The 23116-nt window shown below is 40.8% G+C and overlaps 3 protein-coding genes across 5 annotated transcripts; 1 reads left to right on the plus strand and 2 right to left on the minus strand.

Annotated features, from left to right (window-relative positions):
• Positions 1-2078: 2078 nt before the first annotated feature.
• selenow1 (selenoprotein W, 1) lies at positions 2079-4039 on the minus strand. Its single transcript, XM_071364493.1, has 7 exons — positions 3969-4039; positions 3603-3793; positions 3307-3331; positions 3136-3189; positions 2932-3006; positions 2733-2827; positions 2079-2492 (listed from the first exon to the last, which is right to left on the minus strand). Exons 2-6 carry the CDS (start codon positions 3761-3763, stop codon positions 2750-2752), a joined length of 393 nt encoding a protein of 130 aa, XP_071220594.1. The 5' UTR covers positions 3764-3793; positions 3969-4039; the 3' UTR covers positions 2079-2492; positions 2733-2749.
• A 547-nt stretch (positions 4040-4586) lies between these two features.
• On the minus strand, positions 4587-13626 carry ehd2a (EH-domain containing 2a). The gene is given in 8 exon segments (XM_071364487.1): positions 4587-5940; positions 6355-6519; positions 6680-7092; positions 7634-7731; positions 8041-8201; positions 8203-8218; positions 8356-12843; positions 13488-13626. Coding segments are annotated over 7 exon segments (1617 nt in total). The 5' UTR covers positions 8580-12843; positions 13488-13626; the 3' UTR covers positions 4587-5400.
• A 279-nt stretch (positions 13627-13905) lies between these two features.
• On the plus strand, positions 13906-23063 carry LOC139552608 (alpha-soluble NSF attachment protein-like). 3 transcript variants are annotated; one of them, XM_071364491.1, is made up of 12 exons: positions 13906-14037; positions 15351-15433; positions 15530-15646; positions 15834-15880; positions 16034-16111; positions 16422-16477; positions 16607-16691; positions 20386-20490; positions 20576-20644; positions 20812-20862; positions 20942-21039; positions 21968-23063. In XM_071364491.1, the coding sequence occupies exons 1-12, from the start codon at positions 13943-13945 to the stop codon at positions 21969-21971; spliced, it is 888 nt and encodes a 295-aa protein (XP_071220592.1). In that variant the 5' UTR covers positions 13906-13942; the 3' UTR covers positions 21972-23063. The 3 variants fall into 3 exon arrangements, with proteins under 3 accessions (XP_071220592.1, XP_071220591.1, XP_071220593.1); XM_071364490.1 differs by having other exon boundaries at positions 20942-23063; XM_071364492.1 differs by having other exon boundaries at positions 20386-20484; positions 20942-23063.
• Positions 23064-23116: the final 53 nt, after the last annotated feature.

The raw sequence follows: 23116 nt of genomic DNA on the forward strand, positions 1-23116 counted from the left end.
TAATTGGCTGTTTTATGATTTTGTAATACTGTTGTGAATGCTATGGTTTTTTACTAGATTATCTGTCTGTAATTGTGTAATGACTTGGTGCTGCCTATCTAAATTTCAATGAGCCCTTCCTGGTTAAATAAATACAAATAAAATTGCTTATGTTCTTCTTGACCTTTGCTGTTTAATATAATTTCAATGTACGTTAAAGGGGAATCTGGAGTTCAAACAAATTGGTTCCCCGCCACCTTTTTGGCCAAATGGCTTATCAAATTCATAGACAGGGCTATAGATGAAGGACATGATAGTTTTAATAATGTTTTGAAGCTAGTGTTTTTTAGAATGACATTGTTTACAATGGAGAAAAACAAGCTTATGTTTTGGGTTCTGATGGAGTGTGACAGTTGAACTAAGCTCATGAGGCTTAGTTTATTTATTTTTCAAGAATCAATATATAGAATTAATTTAAAAGTCAGATAATGTATGTAGCATTCGCATATTGCCACTTTAATGAAGTGATTCCAAAACGTTTTCGGTTACTGTACCACCAATTTAATTTTGCTCTGCCCGGAGTCCCCCTGAAGTACCCACTCATGTGCATTTTACCAGTAAGCCTATGGTCTCATGAGTCTTCTCAAGTACTCAAGTCCTAGTATCCCTGGTTGGGAACCACTGCTTTAATGCATCAAATGCATAGGTTGTTCTACCTTAATTGGAGGCGGTTACCAGGGAGGAAGAGGCGAAGCGAGAGGGTACACTCCCGTCAAAATCTGTCCACGTGGGAATACAGTGATTCTGCTCATCTGTCAAGCAGAGCAACTCCCATTGTTAGGGCGGAGACAAGACCATCTCATCACTATATACAGTATCTCTGCTGTTACTGTTGAGAATGAACCAGATGGCAATCCTTCACATAGGGACACTTACATCTGCCACTGTCTCTATCTGCATAATGCTCATTTCTGCCTTTTACCAGCTTCACTCTGAAGGTGTAGTGATATACCATTTTGAAAACAGATGTTAACTGATTTTGGTATCCTGAACTAATATTCAGAATGACTAATGAAAACCTAACTTTTATTGAGGGGTTGGATCTAGAAGATTACATCATAGGACCTTGAAGAATCACATTTATAATAAAATATCACATTAGTTTCTGTTGATGGAAAGACATGTGAAAATTAGAATGTGTCTGGACATGTGCCATCTTGGTAGGGACAATTATACAGTGTACAAAACATTAAGGACACCTGCTCTTTCCAGGACAAAGACTAACCAGGTGAATCCAGGTGAAAGCTATGATCCCTTATTGATGTCACTTGTTAAATCCATTTCAAATCAGTGTAGATGAAGGGGAGACAGGTAAAAAATATAAAAAATATTTAAGACATGAGACAGATTGTGTGTGTGCTATTCAGAGGGTGAATGGGGAAGACAAAAGATTGAAGTGCCTTTGAAAGCGGTATGGTAGTAGGTGCCAGGCGCACCGGTTTGTGTCGAGAACTGCAACGCTGCTCAATTTTTCACACTCAACAGCTTCCCGTGTGTACCAAGAATGGTCCAAAACCCAAAGGACACTCAGCCAAATTACCACAACTGCGGGAAGCATTGGAGTCAATATTAGGAAGGTGTCCTTAATGTTTTGTACACTTAGTATACTCTTCCTCTAACAAGTACACAACCTACTGGTATCTACCATACCTAGGCAAGGGGATCATGTTTTTACACCTGTCTCAGATATCACATTTGACAAATATTTCAGTTTCAACTTTCATTATACATGATCTAGTTTAAAAGAAGATACATGTAACACCAATCTTGAATGTAGATTAAAACTACTGTAATGTTTATAGAAATGTGTATAAAACCCCAAATGAATGTGTAACACTAAATGGTTAACCGTCTTGTTCTTACACTAAGTAGATGCTGTTTAAGATGAAAATGTATCCTATTTATCTGTCATGGAAAAGACACTCAAGAACCAGACAGTGCAGCTCTATAACTTTCCTTGAGGCATGTCTACCAAGGGTGTCACTGTCACTCACTAGTCTACTGGACATTGCAATATGCATTTCTATTCTGTCAAGGTGTTGCGTCTTCCTTTCCTTGTTTAATCAAAACGTCAGGCCTTTTTAAAATACAGACAAACTAAGAGAAGAAAGTTGACATAAACAAAAGATAAGTTAAGAACTTGCATTTCATAGTCGCATCAACATTTGGAAAGATACATACAATGTTAAATGTTTTAAAGCTTGACCATGCCTAATAGTAAAAATAATGGAACAATGTAAGAAGCTCAATTAAAATGTTATGTTTCAATTACAAATAAACAGTATATTCTCCCTTTGTATCACCCTCCATCTTACAAAAGCAGTGCCACTGTAGGAGTTGAAGGAATCTGCAGGGCACCTCCCTGGCAGAGCAGGTTTCATCAAGCAGCACCCATGTCTTTGACAATTGGAGCACCACCATCATTATGCAATGTCAAGGAGATGACAAACAGACTGTGGAAAGAGAAAATTATTAAAATTAAGAAAATGTACACTGAAATGGATGTATGCTGCTACCAGTAACAGTGTACAAGAAAGAAGCCAAAGTAATATAAAAAAATTACATTGTGTAACAATCGTGGAAACCATGTGTTAGATGTATTTATTTTGTAACATTCCACCTATTCCGCTCCAGCCACTACCATGAGCCCGTCCTCCCCAATTATGGTGCCACCAACCTCCTGTGGTTCATACCTCCATAATCAGCACTCTTATTTCCCCAACACCTTATCAATGGCATCAACCAATGTTGCCATTTTCTGCTCGTTGTCCACAAAGCCTGACCCCTCCTGCAGAAAGCAAATGTTTGTATTTTAAAAATATTGTATTAAATCATACTGTGCACACATGTTTTGTTGGGTGAAGAAACAAGTTCCACTGTTTGATACTGTACCTTCTTTGAGTGGACCAACTTGCCATTCACCTCCACCTCGAACCACCCAGAGGTTGAAGGTGTGCTTTCACCAGTCTGGTGAGTGAGTGATAGATAGAAAGGATGTGTGAGAGAAAGAGGGGTGTCATTATAGTAACTTGAAACAAACATCTGGTAACATCCATCTGCAATTTTCTACTCTTTAGGCTACTTAAAATGACTCACAATCTCAAGATCACCTGGGAATTCATCCTCAAGCTGTGTCTTGAGTCTGGTGAACTAAAATTTAAGGCATAAATATCACTCAGATGTAGAAAGAATGATTAAATCAAAAGATACAATTTGATAAAAAAATGGACTAGTACATTTTTTATTACACATTTAATGGACACGTACCTTGGGCCTGTACCCTCATCCACCGCTAGGCATAAGAAACAGAGAGAGGATTAGCAACACTGTGTCAAACAAACATGCTTTCACTTCACTGTGCCATGTCTATGCAACTTTATAAGCAAATAGCTACAGCAACTCATTTTCAGAGAACCACAAATTTGGGTGAAGGCCTACGACTGCTCCCTACCTAACAATCAATCTGGCAATTTGCAAACGCAACCAAGCAGAAATGTTACCTAAATAAACCCCTGCCTGGAGGATAAACTGTACCGTCAGCAGTAGTAAAAATAGCAACCTACCAGTAGATGATATGAACTTTGACTCCCATATCGCAAGTCGCTGCAGCCCTTCTCTGAGAGAGGTAGTAGTTGCAAAAGGGTTGTCGGTGTAAGGCTATTTCCTTGATATTTGACGTTGTTATGAAATAAATAAGGCGGAGCGACCCACGAATCATCTTCATGAGGTCCCCCGTTCACACAGGAGAACACATCTTTACCAAGGAGGAGAGATGTGTTTTTAGCTTTACCAAAATACTTCACATGAAAACAAGTATGGCAAGAATAAGTGCATGTTCTAGTCTTGATTATTTCTATGCATATACATAACGTTTTCATACATAGATTTATTCACATAAGTAAATATATAAAACAGTCCATTTTGTCTACCCCTAAAAGCTTGCATCAAATGGTTTGGTTGGGAAATTCGACCTTCCAACTACGTCATCGTTGCATTCACGTGACCACTAGACTTTCGAGAACGAAGCCCTTTTAGCCTGGAAAATGCGTAATGTCCACATCTTCTCCCGCCACGAAACACTTCTTCAACAAAGATATTGTTAAAAACAAGTCTTTATTCTTCCCTAAGTGATTTGAAATAACCATTATATTTTTGCTTGATTTATTTGATAACGGGAATATACTCTCTTATAGAATGTTCTTAGAAACATAACTTCTCATTACATTAAATAATTTAATTCTACATGCAAAGCAATACCTTCAGGATTTACTCAATTAAATCTAATTCGTGTTTTGTAGAACATGTCAAGATAGAGGCACAATTTATGTTGTATGGTTGCCCCCAGCTGGATAAGAAATGTATTAAGGGAACGTTTACATTCCAAGAACAAGATCTCTCTCAAGGGGAAATTTTTCTGGAATGTAGACATATTACTGAAATTTTATGGAAGAAAGCTTGGTTGCTCCCTCACAAATGTTGTATTTCAAATGAAGTAAAACAAATTCACTTTAAAATATTGCACAAACTATACCATTGCACAAACTATACCATTGTAATAACTTTTAATAGCATGTTTTGTGATTTAAAAAAAGGGGAAACTACTATACACGTTTTATGAGTGCGACTGAAGTTACTTTGGAGCGAGTTAAGTAATTACATGTGTTATCTCATTAATAAGACCCATGTATTTACAATGAAAGATGTAATATATTATTCAAATGAAAACAAGCTACTGAATTAGTTGTTCATTTCTTAATTCTCTCTCGTCAATTTTACATATACAAAAACAAATATTTGAAATCTGTCCCCAAATGTAATAAAATCTCTAGAATTAGTCAATGACATAACAATGTATTCTTACAACTCTATCATAGTTTTATACAATTGTAACCCCTGACGTTTTTCTGATTATTTTGAGTAACTTGCATTTCGGTGAAATTGTTGTCACTGGCAATTCACTTGTAGTGATTTGTATTTCTTAAAATACAATAGAAATATACATATAATCAAAACAAGAAATCAGGAAATGACAGAACGAGTCCAATTCACAATCCAGCGATCTATTGGAGTGAACCAGTGTCAGGATCCACAATATAAATGCGTAGTGTTTGTAGACAGTACATCATTTGGAAGGAAAATCCTGCCAGGATTGTGGTTTCCCAGGGAAAATCAGTGGGTGGCCTGACATGACCAAGTTGTTGGAAATCTATCCTGTCCAGTCATCTTTTCTAGGAACAAATGTTTTGTTTAATTATTTCTCTTCATTCAAAAGGGTTGTTGTTTTTGACTGCATTATTTGATGTTCTCTAGTTTTGCTTTGCCCAGCCTATCATAGGCTCCTGTTCAACCTGCCAGACTAAGCTAAACAGCTAATCCTTTATGCAAACGTTTCGAAGGTGGCACCAGGTGGGCAGGCAGCTCTCCTGGGAGCCCATGGCCCTCCAGCTTGGCCTCAATGAGGTGGATGGCTAGGGCAAACTCCTCATCATCCAGCATGCCATCACAGTCCACATCAGAAAGCCTCCAGATATGGCCAAGTACTGAGTTTGGCAGGTGGGTGCTGACCATCCACTCCTTGGCCTTAGTACCGCTCAGTTTGCCCTCATTTGGACAGAGATTGTAGAATATCTCATCATATTTTTGTTTATCTTTTGTCACCACCCACTCATCCTTCTGTATTTCCCTGCTTTCTCCACTCTTTGTAACTTGCTCAAAGAGAGACCTGCCAGTTTCCAAGAAGGTTCCATCCGGAATCCCTGGCAGGGAAGCCTTCTTCAGATCCTGTTGATGTAGTAAAGGCATCAGCTTTGCAATGTCATTGGACAGTAACTTGTCCAAGGAAGCCATTAGGCTGGGCTTGAGTGTCTTGAACTTTGTGAAATCTTGACCCATTAGTCGTTCCTGAGAACAGAAAAAAGCAGGAAAGTCATACGAGCATGATTTTGAGTAAGTGATAATCAACTGGTCTGATTTTCTAGAAGTTGTACTGATCCTGAGAGCTTTCTGTTTCCTGTAATAAATAACCATTATGAGTAGGACCCTGTGTTTTGTGCAATCATGTGACGTGACTGGATTTGAACCTTTATTTTAAGCTTTTTCATAAAATTCTTCCCTTTTGGTACAGAGCCATCGTCAGACAATTGCTTACATTTTTTTGTGTAATTCTTATTTCTGGATGGCTTAAAATACAGGATAAAATCTTACTATGTCACATTATGACTGCACAAAACATAGGACTCTAATTATGAGTTCTTGGTAAACGGAATAGGTAATCCAACCAAATATGCATGCAACAAAATTGGGAGGGTAGCAGACCTGCATCTTGGCACAGTCAGGGAAGTCACCAGCTGGTACTCGCTGTTGCTGTTGAATCTTGGAGAAGATGAGAGGAAGCTCATAGATCAGGTTCTGCTTCTTGCTCTCCTTGCAGAAAACTGTGGGCATCTCCTGCTTGAGATGGCTAATGATATGTGCATGGGCCTAGAGTGAGGAGGACAAAGATGGGAAGCACTTAACCTTGGTTTCAAAAGAGTCCGTCATTTTTATAGATTCATGCCTGTGCAAATGCTCTCCAAATATACACTTACGTTTATTTATAAACAATTATATCAAATGAATATAGACAATAAACGTGCCTCACCCTAACTAGGCGTGCCCTCTTAACTAGGTCATTAAGTTTCCGTACGGCAGCATTTCGAGGCAGGTTCCGGATATCCTCCAAAAGATCCAGTTCCTCAAGCTCCAGCAGTTGACAGTGGTCAGACAACAGACGTGGCTGTGACCAGAGGGAGACGATGTAAACCCGGAGTATTTCAGGGGTTTGAAACACCTTCCCCAGTGACCACATGAGAGCACCATACACTCGCATCAACTGTTGAGAGTCGACCCTGTCTGCTTTATTCAGTACCACACGCAGCTTGTCTTCATAGCCACACAGAGCCCCAAAGGCACGTGTGAGCTCATCAGAGAACTCCAGTTTATGTGCATCAAACAGAAGGATGATGTGGTCCACACGTTCTGCAAACCAGCGCAGCACTGCTGGGAAATCATATCCTAAATTAAAAAAGAACAGCACAGAAGTTGTATGAATCCATTAAAAGAAGTGGAACAGTGAAATTTAATAACTCTATGAATTAGGTCAACATGCATAATCCCAGTGGACCTAAAATATTTCATTTGATTGAGCGGCTGTTAGCAGCTCCACCCTTGGATGAATATCTCCAGAGTAAAAATAATCTGCACAGTCCTCCCATCCCATACAATAATTTGACATCATACATTCTGCTTCAAATCAAGACCCACCCTCTCTCTGAGGACCGAGGGTGTCTCAGGGAGAGTTGGGATATCCCCCAAAAACATTTCCAATTCACAAGTGTATTAAACACACTTGTACAAATATAAGCACCCTCCAAATTATTATTATTGTTTTTTAATCAACACCCGTCTTACAAGTCAAAATTCCAGCAGGATAAGGTATACGCAGAATACATGGACTACTGAAAAGTTTTTCAATTCAAACAATTGATTTGAGATAATATATTAGGACAGTAGGACTTCTCCATCCCCCATTCAATTTATCTTTCTTGCATCTGACCTCGACTCATTCTCTTCTTAGCCGAAGATAAGATGCCTGGTGTGTCAATAATGCTGATACTCTCCAGGACCTGATTTGGCAGCAGGGCACACTGGAATCTTGGGGAAAGAGAAAACAAGAATTTGACTGACTGCATCAAACTTTGCATGTTTTTCAAACATCACCGAAGATGCAGTATATGTTGAAATTGAAATTCTAAATAACATTTCCAAGCTTGTCCTCTTTGGTAGCACTAAAGTTAATGCAGCTCACTTTTTCATTTCTCATGTCCCCCCCTTTCCCTATTCTCAGTTTTCCATCCACTCCTTGATATGCTTTGTTGGCATGGTTATATTTCCTGTCCCTGCACCTCAATTAAAACATTTATTTTGCCAACAACCACTAACTTTGCCCTGATGTCCTCTTACCTGTTCAGGAAGGTATTTCCAAAAGAATTGAGGTGGCGAAAGGGCTTTTTGTGGTCTACTGACAGAGCATTGCCTGGGATTAGTTGTTCTACCTCCCCATGCATGATGGCAGTGAAGCTGTCTGTGGTGGGCTCTGGACCAACACGGCTACCTGGAAAGTCTTTGCTCAAGGAGATATCTTTATCACACACACAAAGAGATAAATAAGCAATATACATACATACACCATATAAAAGAAAGACATTTGTATGGCAAATACTGTATCTGTGCCATAGGCCCGTGAGCCATTATAATAGATTAAATAACTTAAGTCACCTGATAAAAGTAGTCTTCCCTGTCGAGTATTGACCCATCACCAGCACCATCGGTTTGTTGTCAAAATCGGCATCCTCAAAGCTGGGAGAGTGAAAGTGTTGGAAGCCATATTGCTTCTCTATGGGAAGCAGCCTCTTATAGTAAAGATACTTGAGCTCTTTTGTGACTGCGTTAACATCCTCCAGCGTTTCAGCATTTCTGTCCTTCAGCCCCCCACTAGACATGATGGTGGAGTAATATAGAACAAATAAAGGTCCTTGATGTGTTGGTGAGTCTCTTATTCTGCTGTAGAAGAATGTGAAAAGTAGTGATTGCAAAGAATGAGCTGGAAATTGTGAATAGAACACAGTGGTCTGAGCTGCCTGAGCCGATGCTGCCTCGGGGACATGCTCAGAGGGTGGAGATGGGTGTTGACCACAGCTGTTCAAGTGCACCGAACACAGACATATCAATTGGGATTCGGTGGAGGAGTGAAACAATGCAATTTTCTACTGAGAAGGCAAATAAGAAAAGCTCGGACATAAAAATAAAAAAAGCTCGGACACACATGGTACCGATAAAAATTGGCAGCCCTGGCCTCCCAAATGGCGCAGCGGTCTAAGGCACTGAATCGCAGTGTTGCTGCGTCACTACAGCCTGAGGTTCGATCCCAGGCTGTGTCATTACCGTCCGTGACCGGGAGTCCCATAGGGCGGCGCACAATTGGCCCAGTATCGTCCGGGTTAGGAGAGGGTTTGGCCGGGGGGCTTTACTTGGCTCATCGCGCTCTAGCGACTTCTTATGGCGGGCTGGGTGTCTGCAAGCTGACACCGGTTGTCAGTTGAACGGTGTTTCCTCTGACACATTGGTGCGGCTGGCTTCCGGGTTAAGCGAGCGGGTGTTAAGAGGCGCAGATTGGCGGGTCATGTTTCGGAGGACGCATGACTCGACCTTCCCCTCTCCCTCTACCGTTGGGGAGTTGCAGCGATGAGACAAGATTGTAATCACGAAATTGGATGGGGAAAAAAGGGCCAAAAAATTGAATAATAATAGTTTTTAAAAATTGGCAGCCCTTGTGCCAAACCAGAAGACTAATAGGAAAGCAAGTATGCCTATGCAATTCATCAGCCAGTCAGGCCAGTTAGTTTGGCAGACTGGTCTCATAGACTATGCGTAACATAGAAAACATAAATCCGGGACTCAAATTCACTGAACAAAAATATAAAACGCAACATGAATTTAAAAAGTTACAGTTCATATAAGGAAATCAGTCTATTGAAATAAATAAATAAGCTTTTTGTGCATATGGAACATTTCTGGGATTTTTTTTCTACTCATGAAACATGGGACCAACACTTTACATGTTGCGTATATATTTTTGTTTACCTAAGTGGTATTTCCTCTATTGTGAGAGTGTTGATGAAAGTTACATTTGTCTCACTCAGGTGTTGTTTTAAAATAAATGTTATTTAAATACTTTTGTTTGTTTGAAAATGTTTGAATGTTTAACCATTCCCTTAATGCAACAGTTCTTCACGGATAGTGTTCGAGACATTTCTTACTTCTAAATGAACATCATACTGCAATTATTGTACAAGCTTCTCTGCGGAACCAGTGTTTTTACTTCATGCAAACCAAGGACAAAGTGCAACAACTCCTCACAACTTTACATATAGGATACATATTATTTGGTATGGTACACATTGAAAGCACTTTACAACGACTTATGATGAAAATGCACAGCTCACATGTAGATATGTAGGCCAGACACTTTTTTACATGTAAAAACAGACGGCACACAAGTGTGGCTTTGAGCCCAATAGCTGCATTATTTGTTTGCCTTGTCATTGATTTTTCAACTCTTTACCTAGATGAGATGAAATCAGCTAAATCTTAGGCAGGAATGGATAGATATTTTCTCACAGGCCTATGTTGAGTGTGCATATCCACAACTCTGTTCTTACTATGATAAAGGAAGGTATTTAGACTGACTACAAGCTCACAACTCCTCCCCTCCCAACCAAGTCTTGCTCTCATAGGACACTAAAGACTGATACAGAGTCTCTCTTGTCTTCTTGGCTCCATTCCTGTCACTGCCCCTTTCTCCATGCCCCGTAGACCCTCCCATCAGTTTCTCCACATAGTCACTGTTCTGATGAAGGAAAAGAATATGATCCAAATGCTGGGGCCCCAGAATGGCCCTGCGTTGAGCAACAGTAGTCTCTCTAGGAGCAAAAGCTCTGTCTGCAGCCACAGCCGTAGTAGGAATAGCCAGAAATGTACGGGCAAGTCTGGCCACGGCAGGGAAGCGATGCTCCTTAGAGCGCCACCAGTGGAGAGGTGACAGGCAACGTTTGCACAACGGCTCTGCAATGTAGTTCTCCAGCTGTTGGTGGATCTCAGGCATTCGCTCAGTGGGATCCTCTCCTAGCAGTATGTCGTACATGGTTTTGGCCACTGGGCTCACTTGATTATAGGAAGGGGGCTGCAGATGAACGATTGTTGACTGAGAGTTAATCAATCTCATATTAGTCACTCCCCTTTCCCTTCCCTCTTCGCCCTTCTCATCATCACCTCCTTTATCACGCTCTCTGCTTATTTCCTCTGCCTCTATTTGCGCTTGAGCAGATAACAGTTCTTTAACCTTGTCGTGCAGCTTACTACGTGCATGTGGGCTGAGGAAGCGCAGCTCCTTAAACCTCGGGTCCAGGAATGAGGAGAGGACGGCAGGGCTGTCCAGTAAGGCCTCCTCTTCACCCAGTCTCCACTGTCGCTCCATTCCTGACTGCACGGTCTCCATGACTCCTCGAGCCACAGGGCAGCTGCTCTCTGCGATGTGTTGCCTTAGGACACGGAATACGCCATGCAGGCACGGCATAAGGGCGGAGATGGACACATTTATGTCCTCACTCAAAAAGGAGGCAGCGATGCGCATGGTCTTAAGAACTGGCACCAGCTCCTGGAGGAGACGCCACTGGTGGTCCACTAAATTTGGAGCAGCTTTCTGCTCCTCTAGAACGGAGCTCACCACCCATTTCAGCCCTAGCAGACTCTCACACATGTCGATAGTAGTTGCCCAGCGCCCTGGGTCATCCAGCGCCAGACAAGCACCGGCTTTATTAGCAGCTTCTGCTTTGTGGATCAGAGCGGCAGCAGCAGGTGTGTCATGCTGGAAATGTGAAATAACCCTGCGGGCCTCAGAAAGAGCCTGTCTGACAGGTTCCATCCATAGTCCTTCCTGGATGCAGAGTTTGAGGGCTTCCCCTGCACAGTGTAATGCTACCCAGCTCTCTGGGAGATCCTGAGGCGATTGGCCTGGTCCAGCAATTTGATTTTCTTTCTGAAGTCCCATATTCGCAGTCCCTCTGGCCTCTGAGATCCTGGGAGTATCGTGCACAACACAGAAAACAGAGCTCTGGGGGAGATGGAAGTCAGAGAGAACTGCCTTTAGGGTGTCACCAAATTGAGTGAACCCACTTCCACAAGCCCTCTCTCTGATAACGGTCATGGGACGGGTCTGCAGCACACAACGGGCCAAGCGCCAGTCTTTGTCAATAAAATGTGCACTTACAGTTAAGAACAGCCGGCCGCTTGCTCCCACCTCACAACCTGCTACTGACCTCCAGTATTCAGTGCAAAGTGTTATGCCACGTGGTGCCAGGCCAGACTGAAGACACTGCTGCAGTTGCCGTTTAAGAACATCATAGCGATGCCAAATAAGGCTGCCGAGCTGAGAGGGAGACGGCACTGGGTACTGTGGTTCTAAGCAGCTCAATAGAAGACGAAATCCCCTCTCCTCCACCACAGACAGTGGCTGCAAGTCCCTGTACACCACTTCTAATATTAGGTCAGTCAGGAACCCAGTTCGCTTATCATTGGATTCCTTGATACAAGTGCCACTGCGATTGCTATCACCAAAGTGGTTGTTCTCACTGTATAATAATCCAGTATTTGAATTTGACGGTTCCAAATCTCGGAGGCAGACAGGGTTTGCATTGGCACCGCATCCTACATCTGGGGGAGCACATGTGATTCGTGCACGTTTGGCCGTCCCTTGTTCAGGAGATAAGCCAGCATCCTGCTGCTCCTCTTTTACAACTACGTGCAAATCTGGCTGGAACATGCATGTGTTGGCAGTAGTAGATGTAGTGGAGATGTTGCAGGGGAATCTGGGCTGGGCCATTGGCTGAAGAAGTGATGTAGCTGGAATCGTGGCCAAGGCCACCACTGTGTTATGGAGTACAGGTGGCCCATTGTCGCGTATATTATGTTTGCGGACAAGGTGCTCCCTCATAGTCGTAGTGCTGTTGTGAAAAGACAACTGTCTCTTGCATATATTACACTCAACATACATCTCATTAAGCTGGATATAGTAATTCCAAACTGTAGACTTGCGTCTATCCAGAACCAGTCCTGGTGCTCCCCGATCCCCCCTTCTCCTCAAATTTGGTCCCAGACTGCTGCACAACGGGTACCCTCGGAAATCCATGTTAGAGTTGTCAGAGATCACTGGAATGCAAGATAAATACACATTTGTTCAATGTTAGGTCAATCTGTGACTTTTTACATAGCTCCCAAATATTAAGATGTAGAAAAATAATTGCCATTTAACTACTTTGGCAATAACAGCTAATTAAAAAGGGCACAGAAAACATGCACTAATTGTATGATACACCATCATGTTTGGCATGCATGTTGATTTCCTTTTCTATCTCAAAACATGACTAAGGATCTCAAGATGTTCTCCTGACAGAAATATTTTCTCCAAAGAGTTAGAGGTCCCTTTGCACCTGGCCTGTCTGTCAGTTCAGACTAAGGTCCATTGATCTTTGATAATGGTATATTTCACCTGAGATGAACGACTATATCCAACTACTAATTATCTCGAGTCCAGAATAATTTGATTATTATATATATTATTATTATTTTTAAATGTATCACAAATATCGGAACTCCATCTGAATACCTAAATAACATTACGGCGCCCGTAGATTCAAATAAGGCCATCTCTATCAAACTAGAGACCTTTGAACGGGAACTGATCAAACACTTTGGGTTATAGTCAAAAGTGCATGCGCTGAGAAAAACGAGAAACATTCAAATAACCAAATACAATTTTGACCAAATGAATGCATATGATCATGCAAAAATACCTGTGATTTCCGAGTCTGACTCTACATCATCACTAGGTTTAGCTTTAGTGACAAGAGGATGTTTTTTTCGCAAATGGTATTGCAAGCTTGTTTTGCTGCGGTGGTAGGAAAAGCTCTGTTCGCAATGGAAACAGTAAACTATGCTTTTGTCTGTTAAGATTCCTTTCGCATCCAATTTAAAGCCAAAACTTCCATATAAACTTCCTTTGAGTGGTTTATAGCCTTCCATTGTTAGTAGTAATTGTCAATGATATAGATAACCTTCGCTAAAATGTCTCACAAAAGTACCATACCACCACGTGTTTTTATTACTGATCACCTGATTTTACACTTCCGGCTTCAGTGTGACGTGACGCGTAGTTAAGCATAAATACATTTTACTGAGTTTACTGTTTTCTGCAGTGGATACCACGTACGATTTTCAGAGCTCACGAATAATAATTTGTTTTAAAAAGATGGATAATTCCGGGAAAGAGAAGGAGGCTTTGACTCTCATGGCCGAGGCTGATAAAAAGATGAAATCCTCACGAGGATTTGGGACCTTGTTCGGGTAAACGCAAACTAGCCTAGCTAACCTTTAGTAGCTATCGTTCGCGTGTTTGTTTTGTATTAGTTAACGTTCGCTACTTGTTCCAGATCCCATACATTTATTTTAACATGAAAGAATGTAGCTGCGAAACACAATAAAAACCACTAAAATAATAACGTTATGTACAGTGACGATAACATTAACTAACTAGCTATGTCACACACACACACACACCAAATGTTTAGCCGCAGTCTACTCAGATTCCCTATTCATCTGTGGTCTACTGACAGTGTTGTCATGTCACTTTGCTGGCTCCACCTGTTAAATGGTTTAGCCAACTCCTTTTCCCCCCAAATGTTTTTAAACAAGATAATGACAACAACAACATATCTCTGTTCCTTTTCTCTTTCATGAGTTAACGTTAGTTGTTTTGCATCATCTCTTTTTTTTTTTTGCTTCTCTTTTTGAATGATCTTTATTCCATATCATATCATAATCATATTATTATGATTTTATTTCCTATATATTTCTCTAGTTTTTGTAATCAAACGAGGAAATTAGCATCAAAACATTACATTTACATTAAATATTACAAAAAGGATTTGAGATTGATTGTAAGGAAAGTTAAAATATCGAGAATATCCCATAATTTCCCCCCTCCGCTTTCTTAATCATAAACTTTGTTAACATCCAATTGGCAACAGATTTTCATGCTACTATTCAAAAATCCGCATTAAAAACTATATGTGCATTTCCCCAACAGAGATGTTTCCATCAAATTGGACTTGTTGCAGATAAAAGGCATGTGCGCTATGACGTAGTGCAAATAAAATACATTTTGCGGTTAAATTCCCATGTACGGAATAAAACATACACGTTAAATGGGTTTCCATCGCATTTTCCACTCTACTGATGGTTATATCACACTTTTTGTTGTTGCTTTATATATTCTGCTATTGGCAAGTGCGCTCTAGCCCACAGCACTATCGAGGGTGTTATTCTGGTGACGCTATACTCGATTTTTGGCTTCCATTTGACAAACAGAAATAGTCTCGCTCTTTTGTCCATAATAATAATCTCATCATGTAGGCTATATGTGCACTCTAGCCAACAGCGCTGTTGGTTAGAACCACGTGCCAATACCAGAGTTGGCACACTGCATATTGTTTTTAAACGATTTTTTGAATATTTGCATAAAAATCTGTCTCCAATTGGATGGGAAAAAATATCGGGAACACCTTTTTTTGTCTTGTTCCTTCGTTGTCATGACCAACATGTTTTGATAGTGATATGTAGTATTAGGTCTAAATAAAATTTTCTGTCTATTTCTCCAGAGGTTCATCCCGCAAGTATGAGGAAGCCTGTGACATGTATGTGAGGGCAGCAAACATGTTCAAAATGGCCAAGAATTGGAGTGGTAAGATTTGGTTAGAATTGAATAGTGTACATTTAGAACTGCAAGGGGTGTGTGGGGTGTAACCAACATAATATCTTGGTTCATATTTTGTTCCAGCTGCTGGCAACGCATTCTCTCAAGCAGCACACCTTCATCTGCAGATGGACAACAAACTTGATGGAGCCATCAATTTCCTTGATGCAGGCAATGCTTTCAAAAAAGCAGACCCACAGGGTACATCCTGTTTTACTTTACACTCTGAAAAAGATTACAGTTGCATTGTCAACATTTATTGGGGTTATGGGACAGACATATATACATGTTATTATATTCTCAAGGGTTGAAAAATGTATGCCACTGTATATGCCCTATTATAATGTAACTTTGGGTTTCTAATTGAATGTACTTTTTATCTCCACAGAGGCCATCAACTGCCTGAACCAAGCCATTGAAATTTACACAGACATGGTGAGAAGCTGGGAGAATTTCTGCATTCATTACACAGTGTAATATTAAAGAAGTAAATCTCAAGCCTGCTCAATGATAGACAGTTGTGCCAAGTGTTCAGGAGCACTAGTTGTATGGTGTGTTGATTATTATTTCACCTCTTCTTGTCTGCAGGGCCGTTTCACCATCGCAGCCAAACACCACATATCTATTGCTGAGATCTACGAGAGTGAGCTATTAGATGTTGATAAGGCCAGTCACTCATAAGAGCCTAATAGAGAATGTAGTATCCTGTAATGTATTTGATCTTTTTTTATTTATTTAACCTTTATTTAAGTAGTCAAGTCAGTTAAGAACAAATTCTTATTTACAATGACAGCCTACACCGGCCAAACCCGGACGACGCTGGGCCAATTGTGCGCTGACCTATGGGACTCTCAGTCACGGCCGGTTGTGATACAGCCTGGATGTACTGTTTTCATAGATCTTTCGCTCATATTTCAGCCTTTGATATCAATGAGAGGCCAGGAAAAGTAAATGTGATTTTTTTTTTAATCCACAGGCCATTTGTCACTATGAACAGGCAGCAGATTACTACAAAGGGGAAGAGTCAAAGAGGTATTTTAACGTTCTTGCATAATCCCTTATGGGATTTACTGGTGTATTCCATCCCAATTTTCATACTTTTCTCTTGGTGTTGTGTAAATGTCTTTTGAACTGATTATTTACATGCCAATCTCATTGTAGTGCTGCAAATAAATGCCTTCTGAAAGTTGCCACCTACACTGCCCAACTGGAACAGTACCAGAAAGCCATTGACATTTATGAACAGGTGTGTATTAACTCATGTACATTGCATTCAGAAAGGATTCAGACCCCTTGACTTTTTCCACATTTTGTTACGTTATAGCCTTATTTGAAAATGTATTAAATCGTTTTTTCCCCCTCATCAATCTACACACAATACCCCATAATAACAAAGTGAAAACAGGTTTTTAGAAATACTTTAGTTACATAAGTATTCAGACCCTTTGCTATGAGACTTGAAATTGAGCTCCGGTGCATCCTGTTTCCATTGATCATCCTTGAGATGTTTCTACAACTTGAATGGAGTCCACCTGTGGTAAATTCAATTGATTGGTCATGATTTGGAAAGGCACACAAGCCATGAGGTCAAAGAAATTGTCTGTAGAGCTCTGAGAGAGGATTGTGTCGTGGCACAGATCTGGGGAAGGGTAGCAAAATATTTCTGCAGCATTGAAGGCCCTCAAGAACACAGTGGCCTCCATTATTCTTAAATGGAAGAAGTTTGTAACCACCAAGAATCTTCCTAGAGCTGGCCGCCCGGGAAAACTGAGCAATTGTGGGAGAATGTTCTTGGTCTGACAGAGCTCCAGAGTTCCTCTGTGGAGATGGGAGAACCTTCCAGAAGGACAACCATCTCTGCAGTACTCCACCTTTATGGTAGTGGCCAGACGGAAACCACTCCTCAGTAAAAGGCATATGACAGTCCGTTTGGTGTTTGCCAAAAGGCTCCTAAAGGACACTCTCACCATGAGAAACAAGATCAAATTGTATTTGTTAAATGCGCCGAATACAACCTTACCATGAAATGCTTACTTACAAGCCTTTAACCAACAATGCAGTTCAAGAAATAGAGTTAAGAAAATATTTACTAAATAAACTAAAGTGAATAAAAAAAAAAAAGAAAGTAGCACAAGAACATTACATGTCAATATTGAGGCGGGGGTACAATTTAGTCGAGGTAATTTGTAAAGTGACTATGCATAGTGTCGTGTCTTTGGCTATGCCAGATTAATTGCTATGACATGCTATTCTATAAAATAATTTCTCTGTAATTAATATCACCTGATTGAACTAATCATGTAAATGTAATTAACTAGAGAGGGACACCACGAAATAATATTTATAGAGCTGTTATCTTCCGAATAAACTCTTAAAGATTTAGTAATATTTTACATCCATAGCCGTCAATATTAATCATCTTACTTCAGTCTCATATTCTGAAAGTTGTAAATTCTTGGTTATCTGCAAGAATCCTGGCTAACAAGTTGAATCAGCAATACAAAATTGGGTTTAATTATTTATTTACTAAATACCTAACTAATCACACAGAATCACACATACACAATTAAATCATAACTTGATTACAAATTGCCGTCATAAAGGAAAACGTCCCTAGCGGGCGGAACAGATATGACAGCTTGTTACACTAAGAAAAGGGGCGGGATTTTAGTGAAAGAGCGGGAGACTGGAACAGAGGCGAAGCTGTGCTATCGTAAATACAGTATCTTATGCATTCTAAATTACCGTCCATTTGGAAAAGGAAAATGCAATAAATATTTACTCTGAGCTGCGCTTCAGTAGGTTGGTGGTAGATGGAAGACCGGGTTGCCAAACCGAGTCCTCTGTCCTTTGAAGAATGTCTCTGGTGGTCACTGTCGTAGTAACGTTGTGTAGTAGACGGGATACTCTGACTGTCCTTCCTAACCTCCGTTTGTAGCAGCTGTTGCTAAGTCAACGGCTAGGAGGTATCACTTCTGTAGTGAATACGAGTTCAAAGTTCATACCATTCACAACCAAAGTCCATGCTGATGTTGGCTTAGTTCTGTAGTTATTATCTGAACCATTCTGACATCGGATCATCATCCTAATGTACCCGGAACAGGAAGTTATATTTTTGTCAATGGCTTTATATAGTGGAGGGAGAGGGGTGTGTCTGAAAAGTTTATAACCCATGTCTCTTCACAGGGGCGGGCCCCTGGTTGAGCAGAAGCCCAAACTTGTGAAAACCCAAATCTCTCATTCGGAAGCTAAAATTACATTTCATCTCTTCACAAATAATTTCATATTCAAACATTTGAATTAAACAACAATTCCATGTGAATCCGATACCTCTGATGTTTAGACTTTCCACAGTAGAGTTTATGTCATTCTATCATTGATGAGAATGTGTCAGAGGGCACCCGAACTGACATAATATACCTTAAGTACCACCGCATATGTTCAGTTGGTCGGATTACCAGAATATAGTTCATTTCCCCCCAACTTCTGATGTTCCCAGAATCTCTATGTTAACCAAAGGGGCTTTCTAATGTCACATCAGTAGGGAAGAGGAACGGGGGAGGGGGGAAAGAGGTATTTATGACTGTCATAAACCTACCACCAATAAACAGCGAGTAGCAGCAGTGTAAAAACAAAGAGGGGGGGGGGGGGGTCTCAATGTAAATAGTCTGGGTGGCCATTTGATTGAATTGTTCAGCAGTCTTATGGCTTGGGGGTAGAAGCTGTTAAGGAGCCTTTTGGTCCTAGACTTGGCTCTCCGGTAGCAGAGAGAACAGTCTGTGACTGGAGTCTTTGACAATTTTTTGGGGCCTTCCTCTGACACCGCCTAGTATATAGGTCCTGGATGTCAGGAGTCTTGGCCCCAGTGATTTACTGGGCTGTACCTACTACCCTCTGTAGCGCCTTACGGTCAGATGCCGAGCAGTTGCCATATAGGCGGTGATACAACCAGTCAGGATGCTCTCGATGGTGCAGCTGTAGAACTTTTTGAGGATCTGGGAACCCATGCCAAATCTTTGGGAGAAAAGGTGTTGTCGTGCGCTCTTTACGACTGTCTTGGTATGTTTGCACCATGATAGTTCGTTGGTGATGTGGACACTAAGGAACCTGAAATTCTCGACCCGAGAATGTAATGTCCGGTTGGTAGGATAGTCTTGATTGTAGATCGCCCAGTTTGTTTTCCAATGATGGCACGCCATTATATTGCCTACCAAAGCTGTCTGATGAAACCAAGATTGATCTCTTTGGCCTGAATGCCAAGCGTCGCGTCTGGAGGAAACCTGGCACCATCCCTACGGCGAGGCATGATGGTGGCAGCATCATGCTGTGGGGATGTTTTTCAGTGGCAGGGACTGCGGGGACGGTTCACCTTCCAACAGGACAACGACCCTAAGCACACAGCCAAGACAACACAGGAGTGGCTTCGGGACAAGTCTCTGAATGTCCTTGAGTGGCCCAGCCAGAGGCCGTACTTGAACCCGAGCGAACATCTCTGGAGAGACCTGCGATGTTCCCCATCCAACCTGACAGAGCTTGAGAGGCTCTGCAGAGAAGAATGCGAGAAACTCCCCAAATGCAGGTTTTCCAAGCTTGTAATGTCATACCCAAGAAGACTCGAGACTGTAATTTCTGCCAAAGGTGCCTCAACAAACAAAGTACTGATTTAAAGGGTCTGAATGCTTATGTAAAGGTGATATTTTTTTATACATTTGCAAATAAATCTAAACCTGTTTTTGCTTTGTCATTATGAGGTGTTGTGCATAGATTGAGATTTTTTAAATCCATTTTAGAATAAGGCTGTAACGTAACAAAATGTGGAAAAAGTCAAGGGGTCGGAATACTTTCCGAATGCACTGTATATTATGGTGATTTAAATCACCAATTAACTTAGTGGGCTTTCCCAATTACCTCATTATGAGTTTGTTTTGTGTAATTCCTAGATCGGAACTTATGCAATGGACAGCGTCCTGTTGAAGTATGGCGCTAAAGACCACTTCTTCAAAGCAGCTCTTTGTCACTTCTGTGTGGACATGCTTAATGCAAGGGTGAGCCTTTTATTTCTGTATACCTACATCACACAGCCTCTATGTACTAGTTTTGACCCTGTTCATATCTCTTGTCTACCAACAGCTGTCTGTACAGAGATATGAGGATATGTTTCCAGCCTTCTCAGATGCTAGAGAGTGCAAACTGGTTAAGGTAAGTCTATTGTGTTTCAAAGTTAAACAGCTCTTTAAATGGCTTTTTATCTGAGTGCATACTGAATATAACATTTATGGTTATTTGTAGTAGAAACCAAAAATAAAACATGGCATTTCCTGAGTGTTATATTGTATACAAAACATGGCTTATGCTTATTTTAACAGAAACTTCTAGATGCATATGAGGAGCAGGATGTTGACGCATTCACTGATGCGGTAGGTTTTTCTTATACTTGCCATTCCATGATAACTGAATTATGTTTGTCTATTAAACCATTTCTACTTCTCTTAACAGGTGAAGGACTTTGACTCCATCTCAAGATTGGATCAGTGGAACACTACTATGTTACTGAGGATAAAGAAACAAATACAGGATGACGAGAGCGACCTTCGCTAATCCCCTCCCCTCTTCTAATCCATCAGAACTAATCCCCTCCCCTCTTCTAATCCATCAGAACTAATCCCCTCCCCTCTTCTAATCCATCAGAACTAATCCCCTCCCCTCTTCTAATCCATCAGAACTAATCCCCTCCCCTCTTCTAATCCATCAGAACTAATCCCCTCCCCTCTTCTAATCCATCAGAACTAATCCCCTCCCCTCTTCTAATCCATCAGAACTAATCCCCTCCCCTCTTCTAATCCATCAGAACTAATCCCCTCCCCTCTTCTAATCCATCAGAACTAATCCCCTCCCCTCTTCTAATCCATCAGAACTAATCCCCTCCCCTCTTCTAATCCATCAGAACTAATCCCCTCCCCTCTTCTAATCCATCAGAACTAATCCCCTCCCCTCTTCTAATCCATCAGAACTAATCCCCTCCCCTCTTCTAATCCATCAGAACTAATCCCCTCCCCTCTTCTAATCCATCAGAACTAATCCCCTCCCCTCTTCTAATCCATCAGAACTAATCCCCTCCCCTCTTCTAATCCATCAGAACTAATCCCCTCCCCTCTTCTAATCCATCAGAACTAATCCCCTCCCCTCTTCTAATCCATCAGAACTAATCCCCTCCCCTCTTCTAATCCATCAGAACTAATCCCCTCCCCTCTTCTAATCCATCAGAACTAATCCCCTCCCCTCTTCTAATCCATCAGAACTAATCCCCTCCCCTCTTCTAATCCATCAGAACTAATCCCCTCCCCTCTTCTAATCCATCAGAACTAATCCCCTCCCCTCTTCTAATCCATCAGAACTAATCCCCTCCCCTCTTCTAATCCATCAGAACTAATCCCCTCCCCTCTTCTAATCCATCAGAACTAATCCCCTCCCCTCTTCTAATCCATCAGAACTAATCCCCTCCCCTCTTCTAATCCATCAGAACTAATCCCCTCCCCTCTTCTAATCCATCAGAACTAATCATCATCTCCCTCACTACTCCTGGAACTTTATCACATCACAGTCCTGAATAACTTACCAATCTTAAATGTTTCTCTCTGAGTGTTTTCATCCTTTAATCACCAGGCATTGAACCCTTTAGTGTTTCATAACTGTCTATCCACTTCTTAATCTGTGTGATGTGTTGTCAAGCAATAAGGGTTCTGGCCCAGACCCCAAAGAACTACTGGCTAAAACCTGTGTAGAATAGCACCAAGTAGATAAAGGTGTAGCCTACTGTACTAGCTAGCCCATCCAAATGAGGTGGATAATAACTTTGTTATAGTTTATTTCTGTTGTGTTGTTTTCTGTAATAGTAACTCCACACAACTGTCTTAAGTGTTAATGGTTTTAGGTCATGTCTGACCTGGATATTTCCAGGGGCAACAGTATATTCTACTAGAACATACAGTATATGTCTTAAATTGGTTAGTTAATTAAAAACAGTGTATTAGTCATAAGTTGAGGCTTCTACTTTTAAATATATTGGTCATTGCTCAATTATGCTGCTGTTGTGTTACACAATAGCAAAGTCTCATCAGCCAAAAACGTTTTAGTTGCTATCTTATATTGAATAAAGACTTTGGAAGAGATGGAACACATGTTTTTAACTCTGATGAGTATAATTATTTCAGTGTGTCTACTAGCAGCCATTCCCCTTTTAATCATTATTTATTGATCTCTGAACTGTGAACATTTTGAATTTTGTTTTATTATTATACTGTAGATACTATTTTTATGTTGTCATTCCAAAGGGGATCTCTTTAAATTCCTACACAGGAAGCTGGATTACCTCAGTGCTATTGGCAGAACTAGGATGATTCCATGGATTAACCTGTATTATCCCATGTTTTATTTATTTCACATCTTGATTAAACATTTGGTTTTCAATTATATTCTGGCTTGATTAATAACAGGTAACATGTTGTACATGTACATTAAAGTATGCATTACTCAAACAGCTGTATTACACAGCTACAGATGACTGTGATTGAAGGATGTGCAAGTTTGCAGTGAAACAATAAAAGCAGTTCATTATCCATATAATTGTCTGCCTCATTTGATCTACAGAATGGAGTTTAACCTAATTCCCTG

This window comes from Salvelinus alpinus, chromosome 24, assembly GCF_045679555.1.
Source record: "Salvelinus alpinus chromosome 24, SLU_Salpinus.1, whole genome shotgun sequence".
NCBI lineage: Eukaryota > Metazoa > Chordata > Actinopteri > Salmoniformes > Salmonidae > Salvelinus > Salvelinus alpinus.